The sequence below is a fragment of the Chiloscyllium plagiosum genome, unplaced genomic scaffold, assembly GCF_037043375.1.
Source record: "Chiloscyllium plagiosum isolate Xiang-an unplaced genomic scaffold, Cpla_swu_hap1 HiC_scaffold_23, whole genome shotgun sequence".
Classification (NCBI taxonomy): Eukaryota; Metazoa; Chordata; class Chondrichthyes; order Orectolobiformes; family Hemiscylliidae; genus Chiloscyllium; species Chiloscyllium plagiosum.
In genome coordinates this window covers 40264762-40282532 of record NW_028270161.1, presented here as the reverse complement: position 1 = coordinate 40282532, position 17771 = coordinate 40264762, and the positions used below count along the sequence as shown (strand labels likewise).

Below are 17771 nucleotides of genomic sequence, written 5' to 3'. Positions count from 1 at the left end.
AAACCACAGGCAGACACAGGAACACCAAGTTTGTTGGATGCACTGAATAACTGACTCAAATGTTGGAGGAGTCCATAGGTGTGAGAGGTTGATGCTGGTCTTGGGCTTCTAGATGTGTCCTCATCCATTCATGAAGTAGCCACAGCTTCTGTATCGGGATCCACTGGGGGCAGTTCCAATGGGACTCTATGGGGAATACGACAATCAAAGTCACTCCCCCCTGATGGGGTCACTTAGTAGGCACAGCAATACTGAACAACACCATCCGAATAGTAAGACATGGAGACCTCTTCAGTGCACTTTTCAAGCCTTTTGATGCACTTACAGGAGCAGATTGAACGTGCCAGCAGTAGTGAGGATCCCATTCATATTGACACATTTAATGTTTGCAAATAGGCTTCTTGCCGCTCACTAGCAAGATTCATATTTCACCATTCAAAATTTGTTTTTTTTCCCTCATTTTTCTCATCATATTTTATAAACTGATTTGCTATTGTCCATGACATTGACAGGCTGGAAAGATACAGCCAAAATTAACAATCATATGGCACGCCATAAATGTTCCCATGCACAGCCATTCTCGGCTGGTATAAAGGTAATGTTGGATTGGGAGGTGGTCACATGAAATTGGAAGCTACTGATTTGCTGCCATAAACTTGATACCAAGCTATTTCCCCAAGTTAGGTTTGTGCTGCTTGGCACTTCCCAGTGGGCAGCCGATTATTGCTGGACCTATTCACCTCCTGGTCATGTGCTGACTGGGACTTTCAGATAGCACTTCAGTTAGCTCCAGGTTTGTGTAGTGGGACTCAAAGCAGGAAGTAAAGGGCATAGTGCCTGAAAAGTAGCACAAGATTCTCTGTTCCAATCTCTGAACCTCTAGCATCATGGTCTGGCAAATGTAGCTATTGTAAATTGTAGAAAAGTTTACCTGGCCTTTTCCCATTTGCCACCTTGCCTGGGGTGGCTGGTAATCAGTAAGTGTTAGAGGGCCTGTGGAGCCCTTGGCCTGCTGCTCCTGATTAAATGGTATGCCTGCGTCAGTGCCTTTAATTGATTGCGACTTTCAAAGTTATGATGAGCTTGCCTAAAAAAAAACCCTTTTCAGGGTTGGGATTCAAAACTAGCTTCCTTATTCAGTCCCCGAACCCCTGATTGGAAAATCCAATAGAATAGATGAGTAATTTGGATGGAAAAGACTGAACCTTGAGTTGGGATGAATGAACTTGCTCAATGGCAGAGAGGAATAGTTGAAAGAGATGTCAAATGTTGGTGTGTCTTTTCTTCACTTTATAAAAGCATTTAAATGACTTAAATATATTATTTTAAAACATCAGTTTACAATCTACCCATGCTAATAAAATGGTGACTTTGTTAATTGTTTAGCAGCATGGTGTTAATACTGTGTGTTTGGATGGTTTACTTTAACTTGACAACAATCTTTGTTGGTCATTTTAGACCAGACCATGCTTTCAAGTAGTTAGCCACATTATGAAATGTTTAGCTTTTGTCATGTTACTTGTAATAAATAAGTGTACATGTAATTAAAATTGTAGGAATTAGAAACCTGGGATTTTAAAGAAAAATGACACTGCATGTAAATGCAAAATAGCATATTTCATCATGAGTTATTTTGAAGGTCAGACTCATTTTTCCTATTTGTATCTCAAAATAGATGCAAAGCTAATGTAGCCAAAATAAAATGAGTGGTTTTCTATGATTGGGAAATTATTGGTGAAACTATCATATAGAATTTGCAAATCATTTAGCATCTTGGATTTAGCACTTAGGATAAATCTTTCTAACTTTCATCAATTAACTGTGAATTTCATTTTAGCCAGTTTCAGTTTGTAGTTCAACTGAAGAGATTTCTTAAATTATCTTTGACATTGTTTATATAACTATTTCCTCATCATTGGGGAAAGTATCTGCGACTAACAGTAAAATTTCTGTTTAATAGTTTTCACAGTTTGAAAACAGCAAAAATAATGAGCCAACAGTGTTTTGTTGTGTGGTGTATTGAAAAACAGTGTCATTGTTTTTCTAATCAATACAAGGGAAGGTTCATTACACGGAGTGAAATAGTTTGTACGGTTTTTTGTCATTATTTTTGGGAGGTATTACAAATTCGGGATATGCTGGAGATATTTCTGGGTTTCCCAACATTTCTATAAGTAGATTTAATAACGCTCCCTGATCCATTTACCATCACTGTCCATATATACAGTTAGAATCATAGAATCCCTACAGTGTGGGAGTAGGCCATTCAACTCATCAAATCCATACCAATAATTCAAAGAGCATCCACACCCACCCTCCTACCCTAACCTTGTAACTCTGCACTTTCCATGGCTAATTCACCTCACTTGCAGCTCTTTGGACATGGGAGCAAAAGCGCCTCGCTTGGATGAAACCTACACAGGCAGTGGGAGAATGGGCAAATGTCACACAGATGGTCACCTGCGGTTGGAATCGAACTGAGGGTCCCTGGTGCTGTGAGGCAGCAGTGCTAACCACTGAGCCACAGTGCTGCCCCTTTAGTATGGCTTAAGGAGATGTGACAATTAATGGTTACCTTGTGTGGACTATAACTTCACATGTATGTGTATTACCTAAACTTAAAACACATTTCATATGTTTTTTGTGAAGCCATGCCAAATGTAAATAAACAACTTGTTGACTTCTGCAACTGTGACATGAACAGAATATCTGTCATAAATCTCATTGACTTAGTTTTAATGCCAATACACCACTTAGGAGGATTGACTTTTATTTTTGGTTCAGGCTAGTTAAGTATTGATTTGAAAAACATTTTTTGCTTGATGTGACAGCCATCTTAGATTGTACTGAGCTTTCATTTTGTCAGTTAAGCTTAGAGCTCATTTCTCAGCTCTGTGTTTCTGTTACCTCGCTTTTGATTCCCTATCTGGTGTTAGCCAAAGAAACAGCCAATTAAATCAGATACTGCTGTCTTGTGTGGCAATGTCATCTCAGTTTTCAATTGAACCAATGGCTTACACTTCGACTCAAATGCTTTCTATCATCTGAAGCTACAATGATCTGCAAAAAAGAAAAGCTATTACTTATTTTTCGGGGTATATCATATCCTTGAAACATTCTTTCACATGAACATTTCCTGTCTTTTCAAAACTGGACTGGGAAGCATGTTCATAAAATGAGGCCAGACATGAATGGTGGTGTCAAGGTTAGAGTGGCACTGGAAAAGCACAGCAAGTCAGGCAGTATCAGAGGTGCAGAAAAATCGACATTTCGGGCAAAAGCCCTTCATCAGGAATGAGGCTGGGAGCCTTGGGGATGGAGAAATAAATAGGGGAGGAATGGGGCTGGGGGGAAGGTAGCTGAGCGTACAATAGGTGGATGGAGGTGGGGGTAAAAGTGATAGGTCGAAGAGGTGGGTGGAGCAGTTCGGTGGGAAGGAAGATTGACAGTTCATGAGGATGGTGCTGAGCTGGAAGGTTAGAACTGGAGTAAGGTGGGGAGAAGAGGAAATGAGGAAACTGGCGAAGTTCACATGCAATGGGGTTGAAGGGTCCCAAGATGGAAGATAAGGCATTCTTCCTCCAGGAGTCGGCTGCTCAGGGAGTGATGGTGGAGGAGGCCCAAGACCTGTAAGTCCTCGGCAGAGTGGGAGGGGAGTTGAAATGTTCAGCCACGGGGCGGTGGGGTCGATTGGTGCGGGTGTTCCACAAATGTTCTCTGAAGCGCTCTGCAAGTAGGCGTCCAGTCTCCCAATGTAGAGGAGACCGCATCTGGAGCAACGGATACAGTAAATGATGTGTGGAAGTGCAGGTGAAGCTTTGGATTTGGAAGGCTCCTTTTGGGCCTTCGACGGAGATGAGGGGGGAGATGTGAGTGCAGGTTTTGCAATTCCTGCGATGGCAGGGCAAGATGCCAGGAGGGGATGGTGAGTTGTTAGTGGGGGCATGGATCTGACCAAGTAGTCGCGGAGGAATGGTTTTTATGGAAAGTGGGAGAAAAATATATCTCTGGTGGGGTCTGTTTGTAGGTGGTGGTAATGGTGGAGGATGATGTGATTTAAGCAAAGGTTGGTGGGGTGGAAGGTGAGGAGTGGGGTGGGGGGTTCTGTCCTTGATGCAGTTGGCGGGGTGGGGTTCGAGAGGTGCGGGAAGTGGATGAGATGTGCTGGAGGGCATCATCAACGACATGGGAGGGGAAATTGCGGCCTTTAAAGAAGGAGGCCATCTGGTGCGTTCTGTGGTGGAACTGGTCCTCCTGTGAGTAGATGAGGCGGAGGAATTGGGAATAAGGGAGGTAGGGTGGGAAGAGGTGTAATCCAGGTAGCTGTGGGAAACTGTGAGTTTGTAGAAAATGTCAATATTGAGTTGGTCATCGTTGATGGAGATGGAGAGGTCCAAGAAGGGGAAGGAGTTGTCTGAGATGCTCCAGGTGAATTTAACGTCAGGGTGGAATGTGTTGGTGAAGTTGATGAACTGTTCAACTTCCTCGTGGGAGCACGAGGTGGCGCCGATACAGTCATCAATGTAGCAGAGGGAAAGGTCTGGAGTGGTGCCGGTGTAACTCCGGAAGATGTAGCCGACAAAGAGACAGACATAACTGGGGACCATGCTGATGTCCATGGCTACCCCTTTCCTCTGGAGGAAGTGGCGGATTTGAAGGAAAAATTGTGGAGGGTGTGCTGGAATATAACAGTCAAAATAAATTCCACTTGGTTTGCTCAATGACCCTGTTCTTGGTGGCCACGAGGTGGAGTGGGGGAGAGAAATCAGCCAAGTGCCAATCCCTTTAACAGTTTGCTTTTGGTCTTGCCTTTCTTTCTGGGCATCTTTCTGATGAGAAAAGCTGATCATTTACATTTGGATTTCCACACCCAAGTCAAGGATTTCTCATCATAACTTAACTACACATGATTCCATTATTCCCTAACCCCAAACTTGGATTTTTCATCATTTTTTGACTAAGACAAAAAGCAGTGGTCTAATGTTTAAAACCACCTTCCATGACACGTCAGTTGTATCAACTGAAATGATAAGTACCTCTACATAAAGGGGAGAGAGAGAGAATCAAAGGATCTGAACCATAGAAGGACTAGAGTTACCAGAATTGTCGAGAGAAAATGCAGTTCTGGAATTGTGCGGATTGCACCTTACTTCAGAGAAATGCTGTTAAGACAGGGATGCATTCAGGTGTTTGAGATATCCCAGTGAATGGACACATCTGGGTTGTGACGTTTAATGAGCTGCTAGTTGAAGCCTTTTTAAAAATAAAGATTGATTCAATGATTAAATGCTTTAAGAAACATAAGGAAACTGCAGAGTAATTGTTGTATAGCATGGACACGGACCCTTCAGTCCAAATTGTCCATCCTGACCAGATAACTGAAATTAATCTAGTCCCATTTGGCCCATATCCCTCTAAATTGTTCCTATTCATTGACCCAGCCTTTGAAATGTTGTTAAATCCACCACTCTGGCAGCTCATTCTATACATGCACCACTCTCTGTGTGAAAATGTCACCCCTTTGGTCCCTTTTAAATCTTTACCCCCGTACCTTAAGCTTATGCCCTCTAGTTTTGGACACCCCTAACCTGGAGAAAATACCTTGGCTATTGATTCTATCCATGCCCCTCATGATTTTATAAATCTCTACAAGGTCACCCTTCAGGCTTTGTGTTATGAGGTTGAAGGTGTGTACTGTACTTTTAAGAGAGCCTGAATGCTGTCTTGAACTGAGAGATGACAAGCACCTGTGTGTATGACAAGATGGTAGTCCCAGAGTGTGCTGGAAAATTGAAAGTATGTAACGTTTGGCTGTGAAATGGATATGAAAGTTTTGGTTGCTGTTTTGACAATAATTCAAATTTAATTAAACAGTTTAAGTTGTGCTCCAGGATACTAAAACCGAGTTGCATTTGAATTTATTGTTTTGCAAACATCAAACCAATAAGACGATCCAATGTTGGTGATATAAAAATGCAGATATTTTGAAAATTGGAGACGGAATGACTGCCATCGAGAGAGACCCAAGAAATTAGGAAACTCTATCAAATGGACCTTTCCATATGAAACTTAGTCACAATAAAAAGAAAAAGGTGACCCAGGGAATTCAGCGGCCAGAAGAGTGAAGTCACAAAAAAATGACAGCCGTTATGAGGTTTTAAAATTAAGTTCATGTAATTTTAGTAAGTGTCTTATTGGAACAACATATTGTTTGTATAGAGTTGGAGGCAGGTAATAAGCAGTTAAGAGAAAGGGGGGCTTAGAGTTGTGAATAGTTATTGTTTAATGTTCACTTTTAGAGTTAAAAAAGAATTGATGTTTCTTTAGTGGAATATGGGAGTTCCCTGTCACTCATACTTTAACAGATTACAAGACAAGGTGAGCTTTTCTGGGTGTTTGGTTTAATGAACAGAATGGTTCACTGCCATGTCACAATAGATGCCCCAGGGATCTAGCCTCAGCCTTTCCCTATAACTCAAACCCTCCAATCCTGGCAATGTTCTTGTTAATCTTTTCTGAACCCTTTCATATTTGACAACATTTTTCCTGTAGCAGGGACACCAGAACTGAGAGATTTTGGAAATGATTATAGAATGAGGCCGGACATGGATAGTGATGTGTTAAAGTGTAACAGTCAAAATAAATGGCTTTTTCTTCACTTTCTTCTTATTATACCTGGATGCAGATAACATTTTGTGGGGAACAACAGACCTCTGTTTTAAAATCAAGTTGCTTTGAAGGCTTCATATTAAGTATTTTTTTAGATATTTGACTTTTGAAGGATTGTGGAAAAGTTGAATTATTTCAAATTCTGTGGATGCCTGGATTGCTTTTAAAGATGCCTGTGGGGAAAGTGCACATTGGAATTTTTTTTTTGATTGATACTTCTGGGAAAACACATGATTTTGGCTATCATATCTCTGTGGTAATACTTTATTTATTCATTCATAAGAAAGTCAATATTTACTGTAAGCAGCTTTCTTGAAACTTTTATTCATGTGATGATAAAGGAGCTCCCACAGTGTTGTTTGATAAGGAATTCCACACTTCTAACTGTGCTGCTGAAGCAATGGCTCCATATTTTGAGGTTAAGACTGTGTGGAATGTGGAGGAGAACATGGAGGTTTGTGTGTTCCCATTTAACTGCTGCCCTTCCACCTTTGTAGTAGAGATTGTAGATTCACCAATGTTGGAGTGTTGGCAAGTTGCTGCATTTTGTATTTGGTCCTGGACCCAGCATCTGACCCGTACTTTCATTGCTTGGTCATGAGGACTTGTAGAATGTTGATGTTGGAGGTTTGAAAATGAGAATGCCATTGAATGTTAGGGGGAGTAAGGTGAACTTGTTCAAAGTTCAAACTTGTTGGGCTGAATATTTGAGTGACATGAATGTTACTTGTTATTTCCTACTAGTCCTCCTAATAGATTTGACCTTCTTCAGCAACACCCTTTTTCCCTTTTCACTTAACTTTGGTTTAAAATTTCCAGAATCTGTAGCTTTCGTGTTGAGAGATTCACTTCTGGGTTGGAATGATTAGAAAAATACTTGCCTTCATTTTGAAACATACCCTCAAAACTCAATTTTTAGATCAATTAAATAATAAAACAAACAGCTGTAGCTTTTCCTTTGTGCAGAGTGCTATGCTGTAGAATTATGTTAAATACAGATTCTTTTTGGTGTTTTTTTAAATAGTTAGTTTACTTCTTGGAAGGAACAATGACAATGAAAGTCTTCAGCTTTTCATGATGTATTTTTTAACATTCAGATTGTCTTAAATTGTTAAGGCATCTCTTGCCAAGGTGAATAGTGATTTATTTGTGTTATGGTGATAAGGTGATCACTTCACACCTTTTTATAAACTGACAATTTACAGTATTTTTGAAAATTCCATTGAACCTCCAGAGATTTCTGTTTATAATCCATTTAGGAGCCAACCCTCTCTTTATAGATGGAAATCTAAATATTAGTAACTTCTTGTGAAAATCTATCAAAAGGACCTGAAAGATTTAGCCTCTAGTTTCAATCTGTGTGCAAACAAAGGCTTTGAGAGATCATCTGAATAGCACATTTGGAAATACTATGGAATTTCTTAAAGCTGTATTCCTATCTTTCATTATTAACTTATCAACCCAAAGTTACTTAGATTCAGACAGTAGATTGACTGACTACTTTTAGAACTATGAATAGAATGAAGTAGAATTTCCATGTTACTGGTAATAATGAAACATTTCTTCTGGCATTGCATTTTTAGAGATTGAATTGAAACCTGCTGAACAGGCAACTTTTGAATCTTTCTATATTCTAGTAATAAGCCAAACAATCTGTGAAACTTTGTGACTGGCTTAGACAATTTGGAGAAAATTAAGTTTTGGGCAGAATTAAGACTTTTTTTTTTCTTTTTCTGCCATTAAGTAACCAACAAATTCATGGAAATATTTCTTGTCATAGTAATCATAGTTACAGTGCAGAAGAAGGCCATTCAGCCAATTGTGTCTGCATCACCTCTTCAAACCAGCATCATTACCTTGTGCCAATCTCCTGCTTTTCCCCTATACCTTTGTATGTTATTTCTGTCCAGATGATCATCAAATGCCCTCTTGAATGTCTTAATAGAAACTGCTTTCACCACACTTTCACCCAGTGAATTTCCATACTGTATCTATTGCTGAGCGAAAGTGTTTTTTTTTCCTCACAGCATGCTTGCTTCTTTTGCACACCACTTTTAAATTTGTTTCCTCTTGTTCTTGTTCCTTTTATAACCATGAACTGCTTCCCCAGCTACTCTATCCAGCCTGCTCATGATTTTGAAAGCCTCAATCATCACCTGATGAAGGAGTGTCGCTCCGAAAGCTAGTGCTTCCAATTAAACCTGTTGGACTATAACCTGGTGTTGTGTGATTTTTAACTTTGTACACCCCAGTCCAACACCAGCATCTCCGAATCAATTCTCTTTTCAGCTGTCTTCGGTCAAGGAGAACAGTCCCAACTTCTCCCATCTGTCTTCATGACTGAAACTTCTCATTTCTAGAACCATTCTTTTAAATGGCCTCTGCACTCTCTCCAATGCATTCCCATCTCTCGTGCAATGTCGCTCCCATATCTGTACACAATATTGTCTTCTACACATGTCTTAGACAAATTCAATGTCGCCTCCTTGCCATTATTAATAAAGTTGAGAACACTGTCAGCTTTTAAACTGCTCTCTCCACTTGTCTCACCACCTTCAACGATCAATGCATATATACGTCCAGCTCCCTCTACTCCTGCTCTTCCTTTTTAGAATCATACCTTCATTTTAAATTGTCTTTCAAAGTTCTTCCTCCCCAAGTGTATCACCTCACACTTACTTGCTTTGAAACTCATCTGACACTCACCTGTCAGCACACTCAACTGATTTGTCAACGACCTTTCCTCACAAACCTGTTTTATGTTTGGACCAACATCAAGGATATAAACTTTGTCAAGTTGCTATTAACCTTTGATTCCTGGCTGAATATTGTTTCTTGAATTTCTAAATATTCTTGCTAAATTCAGATTTGGAGTCAAATTTGAGTTAGCCCACTGAGCTCCATTGGGCCAGTTTGATATAGAGATAGGGTTGTGGGGGATGGCCATTTAAGAAAGATTCTCCGAATGTAATTAGTCCTCTATATATTTCATGATTAGAGTGGTGCTGGAAAAGTACAGCAGGTCAGGAAGCATCTGAGGAGCACAAAAATTGTTTCAGGCATCTGCAGTACCCACTTCCACCTTTATATATTTCACACCCATCCCTGTTCCTTGCTGTTATCAACTGTGGTTTGGCATAGCGAGCCATTTAGTTCAAGGGCAATTCAGTTATGAGATATAAATGTAAGAGGTGTGCTTCAGTCACTGCTAACTTCATAATTGGCTAACAGGAAGTTTTTTCAACTTTTTAATAAAACTTGCAGCTCCTGAAAAATGATCCTGTCAAATAAGCTAAATTGTTCAAGTGAATATCTGCTATGTTATAGTTTGATTATTTATTTGTAATGTTTCCCTATCCAAAGCTGTTAGGATGCTCATCCTTTAAAACCATGTTTGATTATGTTCAATATAACACTAGAATTCCTATTTTATGAAAGATGAGATTTCTGACCAGTTAGAAAGTAATCATCATCAATGCTCAAATAAAATGAAGCTATCAATCGAATGTTAGAATGTATCCTTTGTGAATTAGTGAGCTTTGCAATCCTCTCACATTAATCTTAGTGTCTCCTTTTAGTATGTGCAGAAGCTTTCAACCCTGATGAGGAAGAAGAGGAAACAGAACCTCGGGTAAGCCACGTTATTTGGAAAATAGAAAGATGCAGCATGTGGATGAAAGAAAATAAACCACTTATTTTAAAGCAAAATATGGCTTCTATTCATCCAACCCTACACACTGTTGTCTTCTCTATTGGCAGCAACTTAGCAGATACTTTTGTGCAGTGGCCTATATGTAAAACAAAATCTGTTCTTGTGTGGTTTGAGGGAGATATGTTCTTATGGTGAGCTGCAGACTTGGGTCAGGATGTGCAAGGAGGAATAGTATAGCAGATGTCTTGAAGATGTAAGCCATATACCTTTACATATGCTGCATACGTGTAGAACACACACGTAAATTAAAAAAAAAAGACCATTGGAGATAACAAGGATTGCGTTTTAACAGGAATATCATTTGGGAACTGTAGTTTTGGCTGATGTGATTTCTGACTGCCTTAAAGTCACACTGAAAACAAAGCATATGCATGTTCTTGCCTCAGTACAACAAAGCACAGTAGAGGATGGTAGCTGGCTTTAATGAATGGCTCTCTGGACAAGTGAGGCGTAGGGACAGTTAACTATTATACGCTCAGAAGAAGTGCAACAATTATGGCAAGTAACGATTAAAAAACTGATTTTGAAGGTCTGTCAAGAAAACCTGTTTGTTGTGCCATGTCCCAATTTTAATACATTGTGCTAATTACATGAGAGAAGAACTGCCTTTTGTACCATGCTATTATTATCAACAGAGCCGCGTCAGTCAGTTGAAACTTTGCTGAATAATTGGCCGAAATGTTGAGATTCTACACTGGTGGTTAAGAGTAACTTTAGCTGCTGTTTCTTTTAAAATGTAATCAAGGTAACTAAGCCTTACATTCTAAAGCAAGTAATCAATTTAACATTTGAATATTTGGTTATTGATTGCACCCTTTGCAAGAGAAGGAATGAAGGAAGTGGAGAGAACATATGGTAAATAGTTGCAAAAAGCACACTGTACTAATCAGGAGAGATGGGCATTCTGAATGGTGTTTGGCAGTTTCCAGTGAGGTAAAGAAGAGATCCCACCTTAAATGTCTTATTAATAACTTTCAACCTATACTGTCCTCTTGCCTGTTGAATAATAACTGACTGTTTTAATATGAATTTGTAGATTTATCTTTCTTCTGCATTGTAGGTTGTTCATCCCAAAACAGATGAACAAAGGAGAAGATTGCAAGATGCATGTAAAGACATTCTTCTTTTTAAGAATTTAGATCAGGTATGACTTTTATCAAAGTTTAGGCTTTCTGAGAAATAAGCACACATTATTAAATAATTGTGAAGAAATGTGAACTTCCAGCTATTTGAAAGATTTTCTTCCATTGTACTGCAGAAGAAAATATTGTCCATGAACTTGATTTGATTTCTACCCTTTTTACTCTGCAAAAGAAGGACTGAAGTGAACATGGACTGAATGATAAGACCAGAAAAGGGTCCACCAAATGAATCCACCTTTGCCTCACTTTTCCACTGTCCTTCATTCCTTATTCTCCAACATTTCATGTATTTCCTTCCCCGAGCTTCCTTCTCTAGGAATTTGCTTTCCACCTCGTTTTGAATGAACCAGTTTTCTTGAACTTTCTTTTTACTTGCAAATATGTTCCTGGGTTTTGAATATTTAGGATAGAGGGCAGTTTGCCATAAACATTTTCAGTTTCCATTGTTGCCTTGAAAAAGACCAGTAAGTCGGCCTAAGGAATCACTTTCTTAAAATAAACTGCAGGAACAAAGAGTGGTGATGAAATGTAGATTTACCTTGGATTGTTTGTAACCTAAGTAAGTTTTTTTTTTAACTAAAAGACCAACCTCTTAACTTAGGTTGCTGAATCTTTTTTCTGATTGGCTTTAACTAGCCAGAGTTGTAATTTAATGGCAAAGTTCATGAACTACTTGCATTCATTGACATTTCGAATATAATTTGAAACCATATGTTCAGCTGCTCCTTCTTTCACAGTACTAGACTGGTATCTTGCTTAAGTTTCTCTCTTATCCAGTCATGCTGTCTGAGCTTATTTTCATTCATTATGCCCTTCTCCTAGAGCACTGAATGGCGTGCAAAAATGATTATCAAATTTCACTCGGACATCCCATTCTTGCACCCATAAGTACACTGTCTCTGGCTTGTCATGTGTGCAGGAAGTATGATCTTGGTTTTTTTCCAATTCCCTTTGAAAAGAAAATAGATTTCACCCTGAAATAATATAGGTGGTTTTCTTCTCAAATGGGAGAGATCAGTAGGGTAGCTTGTTCATTGCAAGTTTGTTCATAAGCAGACTCCTCTACAACTGAACCAAATAAAACAAAGACCCCTCTCAATAGTCACTATTCAAAACAAAAACAACCCCAGCAGGGTATACAGCAAAGTAAACCATTACAACCGGTTATATGATTTCTAAAATATTAATAGTGAATGCTGGAGCAACTCAGCAGATTTGGCAGCATCTGTAGAGAGCAAAGCAGAAATAGTGCTTTGAATCTAAAATGATTTTAATTTGACATTTAACTGAGTTAAGAGTCAACTATATTGCTGTGTGTCTGGGATCACATGTCGGAATGGTGATTTCCTTCCTTAAAAATGTTAATAAACCAAATAAAATTTCATATTTCACAATCAATGATAGTTTAATGGATGCGATTACTGAGAAATTTATAGGATTTGAACCGATATACCCAGATTGTTAACCTGGACGTTGAATTGCTAATCTAGTAATCAAAAGTGTATTTTTTTTAATACACTGATTTTTTTTTAAATATTGTGGATTTTAAGCAACTTATATATGGGTATTCATTTACTTTTGGTAAGAGGTTCAAAATTCATTTGTTCAGTCTGCAGGACCTGATCAGGTATACCCGAGAACTCTGTGGGAAGCTAGAGAAGTGATTGCTGGGCCTCTTGCTGAGATATTTGTATCATCGATAGTCACAGGTGAGATGCCGGAAGAGTGGAGGTTGGCAAACGTGGTGCCACGGTTTAAGAAGGGCGGTAAAGACAAGCCAGGGAACTATAGACCGGTGAGCCTGACCTCAGTGGTGGGCAAGTTGTTGGAGGGAATCCTGAGGGACAGGATGTGCATGTCTTTGGAAAGGCAAGGACTGATTCAGGATAGTCAACATAGCTTTGTGTGTGGGAAATCATGTCTCACAAACTTGATTGAGTTTTTTGAAGAAGTAACAAAGAAGATTGATGAGGGCAGAGCAGTAGATGTGATCTATATGGACTTCGGTAAGGCGTTCGACAAGGTACTCCATGGGAGACCGATTAGCAAGCTTAGATCTCATGGAATACAGGGAGAAATAGCCATTTGGATACAGAACTGGCTCAAAGGTAGAAGACAGAGGGTGGTGGTGGAGGGTTGTTTTTCAGACTGGAGGCCTATGACCAGTGGAGTGCCACAAGGATCGGGTGCTTTTTGTCATTTACATAAATGATTTGGATGCGAGCATAAGAGGTACAGTTAGTAAGTTTGCAGATGACACCAAAATATGAGGTGTAGTGGACAGCGAAGAGGGTTACCTCAGATTACAAAAGGATCTGGACCAGATGGGCCAATGGCTGAGAAGTGGCAGATGGTGTTTAATTCAGATAAATGCGAGCTGCTGCATTTTGGGAAAGCAAATCTTAGCAGGACTTATACACTTAATGTTCAGGTCCTAGGGAGTGTTGCTGAACAAAGAGACCTTGGGGTGCAGGTTCCTCGCTCCTTGAAAGTGGAGTCGCAGGTAGATAGGATAGTGAAGAAGGTATGCTTTCCTTTATTGGTCAGAGTATTGAGTAGAGGAATTGGGAGGTCATGTTGCGACTGTACAGGACATTGGTTAGGCCACTGTTGGAATATTGCGTGCAATTCTGGTCTCCTTCCTATTGGAAAGATGTTGTGAAACTTGAAAGGGTTCAGAAAAGATTTACAAGGATGTTGCCAGGGTTGGAGGATTTGAGATATAAGGGAGAGGCTGAACAGGCTGGGGCCGTTTTCCCTGGAGCGTGGGAGGCTGAGGGGTGACCTTATAGAGGTTTACAAAATTGTGACGGGCATGGATAGGATAAATAGACAAAGTCTTTTCCCTGGGGTCAGGGAGTCCAGAACTAGAGGGCATAGGTTTAGGGTGAGAGGGGAAAGATATAAAAGAGACCTAAGGGGCAACTTTTTCACGCAGAAGGTGGTACGTATATGGAATGAGCTGCTAAACGATGTGGTGGAGGTTGGTACAATTGCAACATTTAAGAGGCATTTTGATGGGTATATGAATAGGAAGGGTTTGGAGGGATATGGGCCAGGTGCTGGCAGGTGGGACTAGATTGGGTTGGGATATCTGGCCGGCATGGACATGTTGGACTGAAGGCTCTGTTTCCATGCTGTACATCTCTATGACTCTGTGACTTTATGAATAGAAACCTGACTTTTGAACCGTATGTATTGGGGGAACAGGTGACTACAAGGCCCTCCTGGTGTGTAAATGGAAGTTTGTTTGTACTGTGGGTGGTTAGGCCATTAGAACACTAAGCCATTAGCTGTTGCAGAATCTAGAATGAGCAAGTTTGAAACAAAGAATGAGTTCAAAAGCTTCCGAATTGAGTTTGAAGGAAACCTGACTAGGGTAACATGCAAATGTAGTTTCTCTTAGAGAAGGCAATTGTCCAGAGCAGCATTCCAAGGAGCAAGAGAATCCACGATTGGATAGGAAAAAAATTTATCTGGATTTTGATTAACTGTAAAATAATGGTGTTGGGGAGTAGATGAGACTTTGTTTTGCAGTGTTTTGAAATTTTCACACTGTTATGATTTGACACTTTGGTTTACTTTTTCGTGTAATAAACATCCATCTTCTGTTTCATTGCTAATGTCAAGTCTGCTGCTTTGTGTGTTTATGCTTCAGTGAAAGACTGCCACATTAAATTAATCTTAAAAAAAGTAAAATACGATTCATCGAACCAGATTTTATTCTGGCTTCTGACTTTTCCTGTGGTACCATCAGCTTGAATCATAATACTAACCAGCAAATTAGCTTTCTTCAGTTATTTTGAGGGAGAGGGCCTTCAGAATCCCAAAGTGACATGAAGTACATAAAGATATGATTAACTGTAGAATATTGGACAGATACCCAAGAGCAAATTTTGAATGTACTTGAAAAAAGTAAGCAAATGGACAGTTAGCCTGGCTCAGAGAATTTGCCTACTCGTGCAACACTCTTACCTCAGTCTTCTCACAAAAAGCCATAAATCAGAAAATTTAACTTCATTTCCTTTTCTACAGATGCTGCTGAATGGATATTTCCACCACTTTGTTTTTTAGTAGCTAATTGTTACATTGATAGGATCTCTGGATATGCAAGTACTTGATGAATTTCTGTCATATTTATAAATGTGAAGTCATAAGAAAACTATAGAATCATGTCAAACATGGACTTGTTAAAGCACCACCTTTGGTATTTGACAAGAGGTCCAAAGTTTTATTGTTAGATCAACTGCTTTCTTTGTTATAGACGAACATGGTATTTGGAGAATAAGTCTGTTTCCGGTTGAAGACTTAATGGGGAAATTTGATTTTTCTTTTCTGGTGACTGGAAACTGGACAGGCTGTTAACATTGCTTGGGAGCTTACCTGCAGCCTTCTCGTTTATTTTATTTGTCTCTTGTTCTCGCTCACTCGCTCTCTCTCTCTCTCTCTCGTTCTCTCCTCCCACCAAAGCGGTGTAAGTAGGCAGTGTATGATTGGGTGCTATGTTCAACATTCTCCCGCCTACCCTAGTTAATACTTAACTGTGATAGATGCAGTGTCAAGTCACTCACTTTCCTATGGACTACTTGAAGCTATGTGACCAATTGATGGCCATTTGGTGGCATCATCCTGCCACACATGATAAAATTGAGAAGTTGATCAAACTGCAAAACAAAACTCTTTTCCGATCACTCTTTATAAGCAATGTTCAATATTGAACTCGTGTTTGATTTATATTTGGTTTGTCAGGCTTGGCATATTTTGGAGATAGCTGGTAAGAAAACTTGGCTGTATTTTTCATTATGCGATTGTGAAATACATCTTCCTGAGATATGCAAGAGCTTTTGACAAATGAGAATGCGAAATAAAGGTGAAAACATTTTCTGGCTATTAAACTACTAACATTGCTCATTGTATGTGTGTAAAGCAGAATGGTAACAAAGGACCCCCATAATATTTTTAATAACATGTCAAAAAAAAACTTCCTCATCCAAACTGAATTAATTTGACTCCGTTACCATTGCTTTTGATAAGTCATAGAGCTTGACAGGTAAAGCAACAATAGAATCTCTTATTAACTCATTCGAGAATCCACATTAAGTTGATTATTTCAGGATAGTAGGTTTTTTTTTTAAGAAGTAATAGGAAACAGATCAAGCAGGACCTGAAGATGGGTATCCTGTGTTTTAAAATGTATCTGCCACTTCAAATGCTGTTGCACAGTATAAGAACTCCTGGTGTAGGGGGCAGTAGAGTACCATGAAAAGAGGATTGTTAAAGTGATCGCACATAGATTAAGAGTAAATGGGCGGTTCAAAAGCCAAATGCAGCAAATGGTGAAAATCTGAAATTCGAACAAGAGAAAAGCTGAAAAAATTAAGGCTCCATCTGTTGAATGAAAAATGATCTTAATGAGACATAAAAGATTCTGAGTGGCCATTAATTGAGTGGCCATTTGTGAAGGAGAAGATAATTAAGAGATACACTTTCTAAGATAGAGATGAAGAGACTTTTTTTTCCATCCCCATCAGTTGTTCTCTTGAAGTTCTGTTCCCCCACAAGCAGTGAAGGATGTGTCATTGAACATGTTCAAGGATAAATTAGTTTATTTTATTGAATCAACAAGGGAGTCAGGGAAGGGCAAACAAGAAAGTAAAGTTGAGACTGCAAACAGATCAGTCATGTAGGGGGAGGTTTGAAGGCCATTTGAACTCCTGCTCCCAAGTTCACTGTTGACATGAGTCCAGGCTATACTGTACAAAATAAGTTCAAAGATTGGATCACTGTGGAGGCAAAGAAATATGCAAAGGTTTTAAAGAATATTGGGATTATAGCTTTCACAAGCACTCATTTGTCATCCTTAATTCAGATTGCTCTTTCGATCACAACTGTGACTCAATTCGAGCACTTTGATTGGTCCTGAAGGTGTGGGAGCCTACTCCAAATAATTCAACATAGAATCTAGCTGACATTTCAGTGCACTACTGAGGAAATTGTGTACTGTTGGATATGTCATTCTCTGGAGAGGATGATAAAATGTTGACTTATCTGTTTGCTTGGGAAAACCAAAAGCTACAGTTTGGGCATGTGTTGGAGTGTTATCCCTGTGTTCTGACAATGTTCTTCAACCAGCATCACCAAATAGATCATTAGTCATTTTTGTGCTGGTCATTTGCATTGGATGCAGTCAAATTGGTTGAATATCAAAAATGTTTTATGGCTGTAAAAGATGTTATGTAAATACAACT

General features: G+C 39.3%; 1 protein-coding gene across 4 annotated transcripts in view; it reads left to right on the top strand.

Annotated features, from left to right (window-relative positions):
* prkar2b (protein kinase, cAMP-dependent, regulatory, type II, beta) overlaps positions 1-17771 on the top strand; it is a 123951-nt gene that overhangs the window by 59673 nt on the left and 46507 nt on the right. For all 4 annotated transcript variants that reach the window (XM_043713670.2, XM_043713668.2, XM_087999550.1 and 1 more), the window contains 2 exons: positions 10248-10300; positions 11442-11525. In XM_043713670.2, the coding sequence (XP_043569605.2) occupies positions 10248-10300; positions 11442-11525 (137 nt within the window). The remainder of the gene's footprint in view (positions 1-10247; positions 10301-11441; positions 11526-17771) is intronic.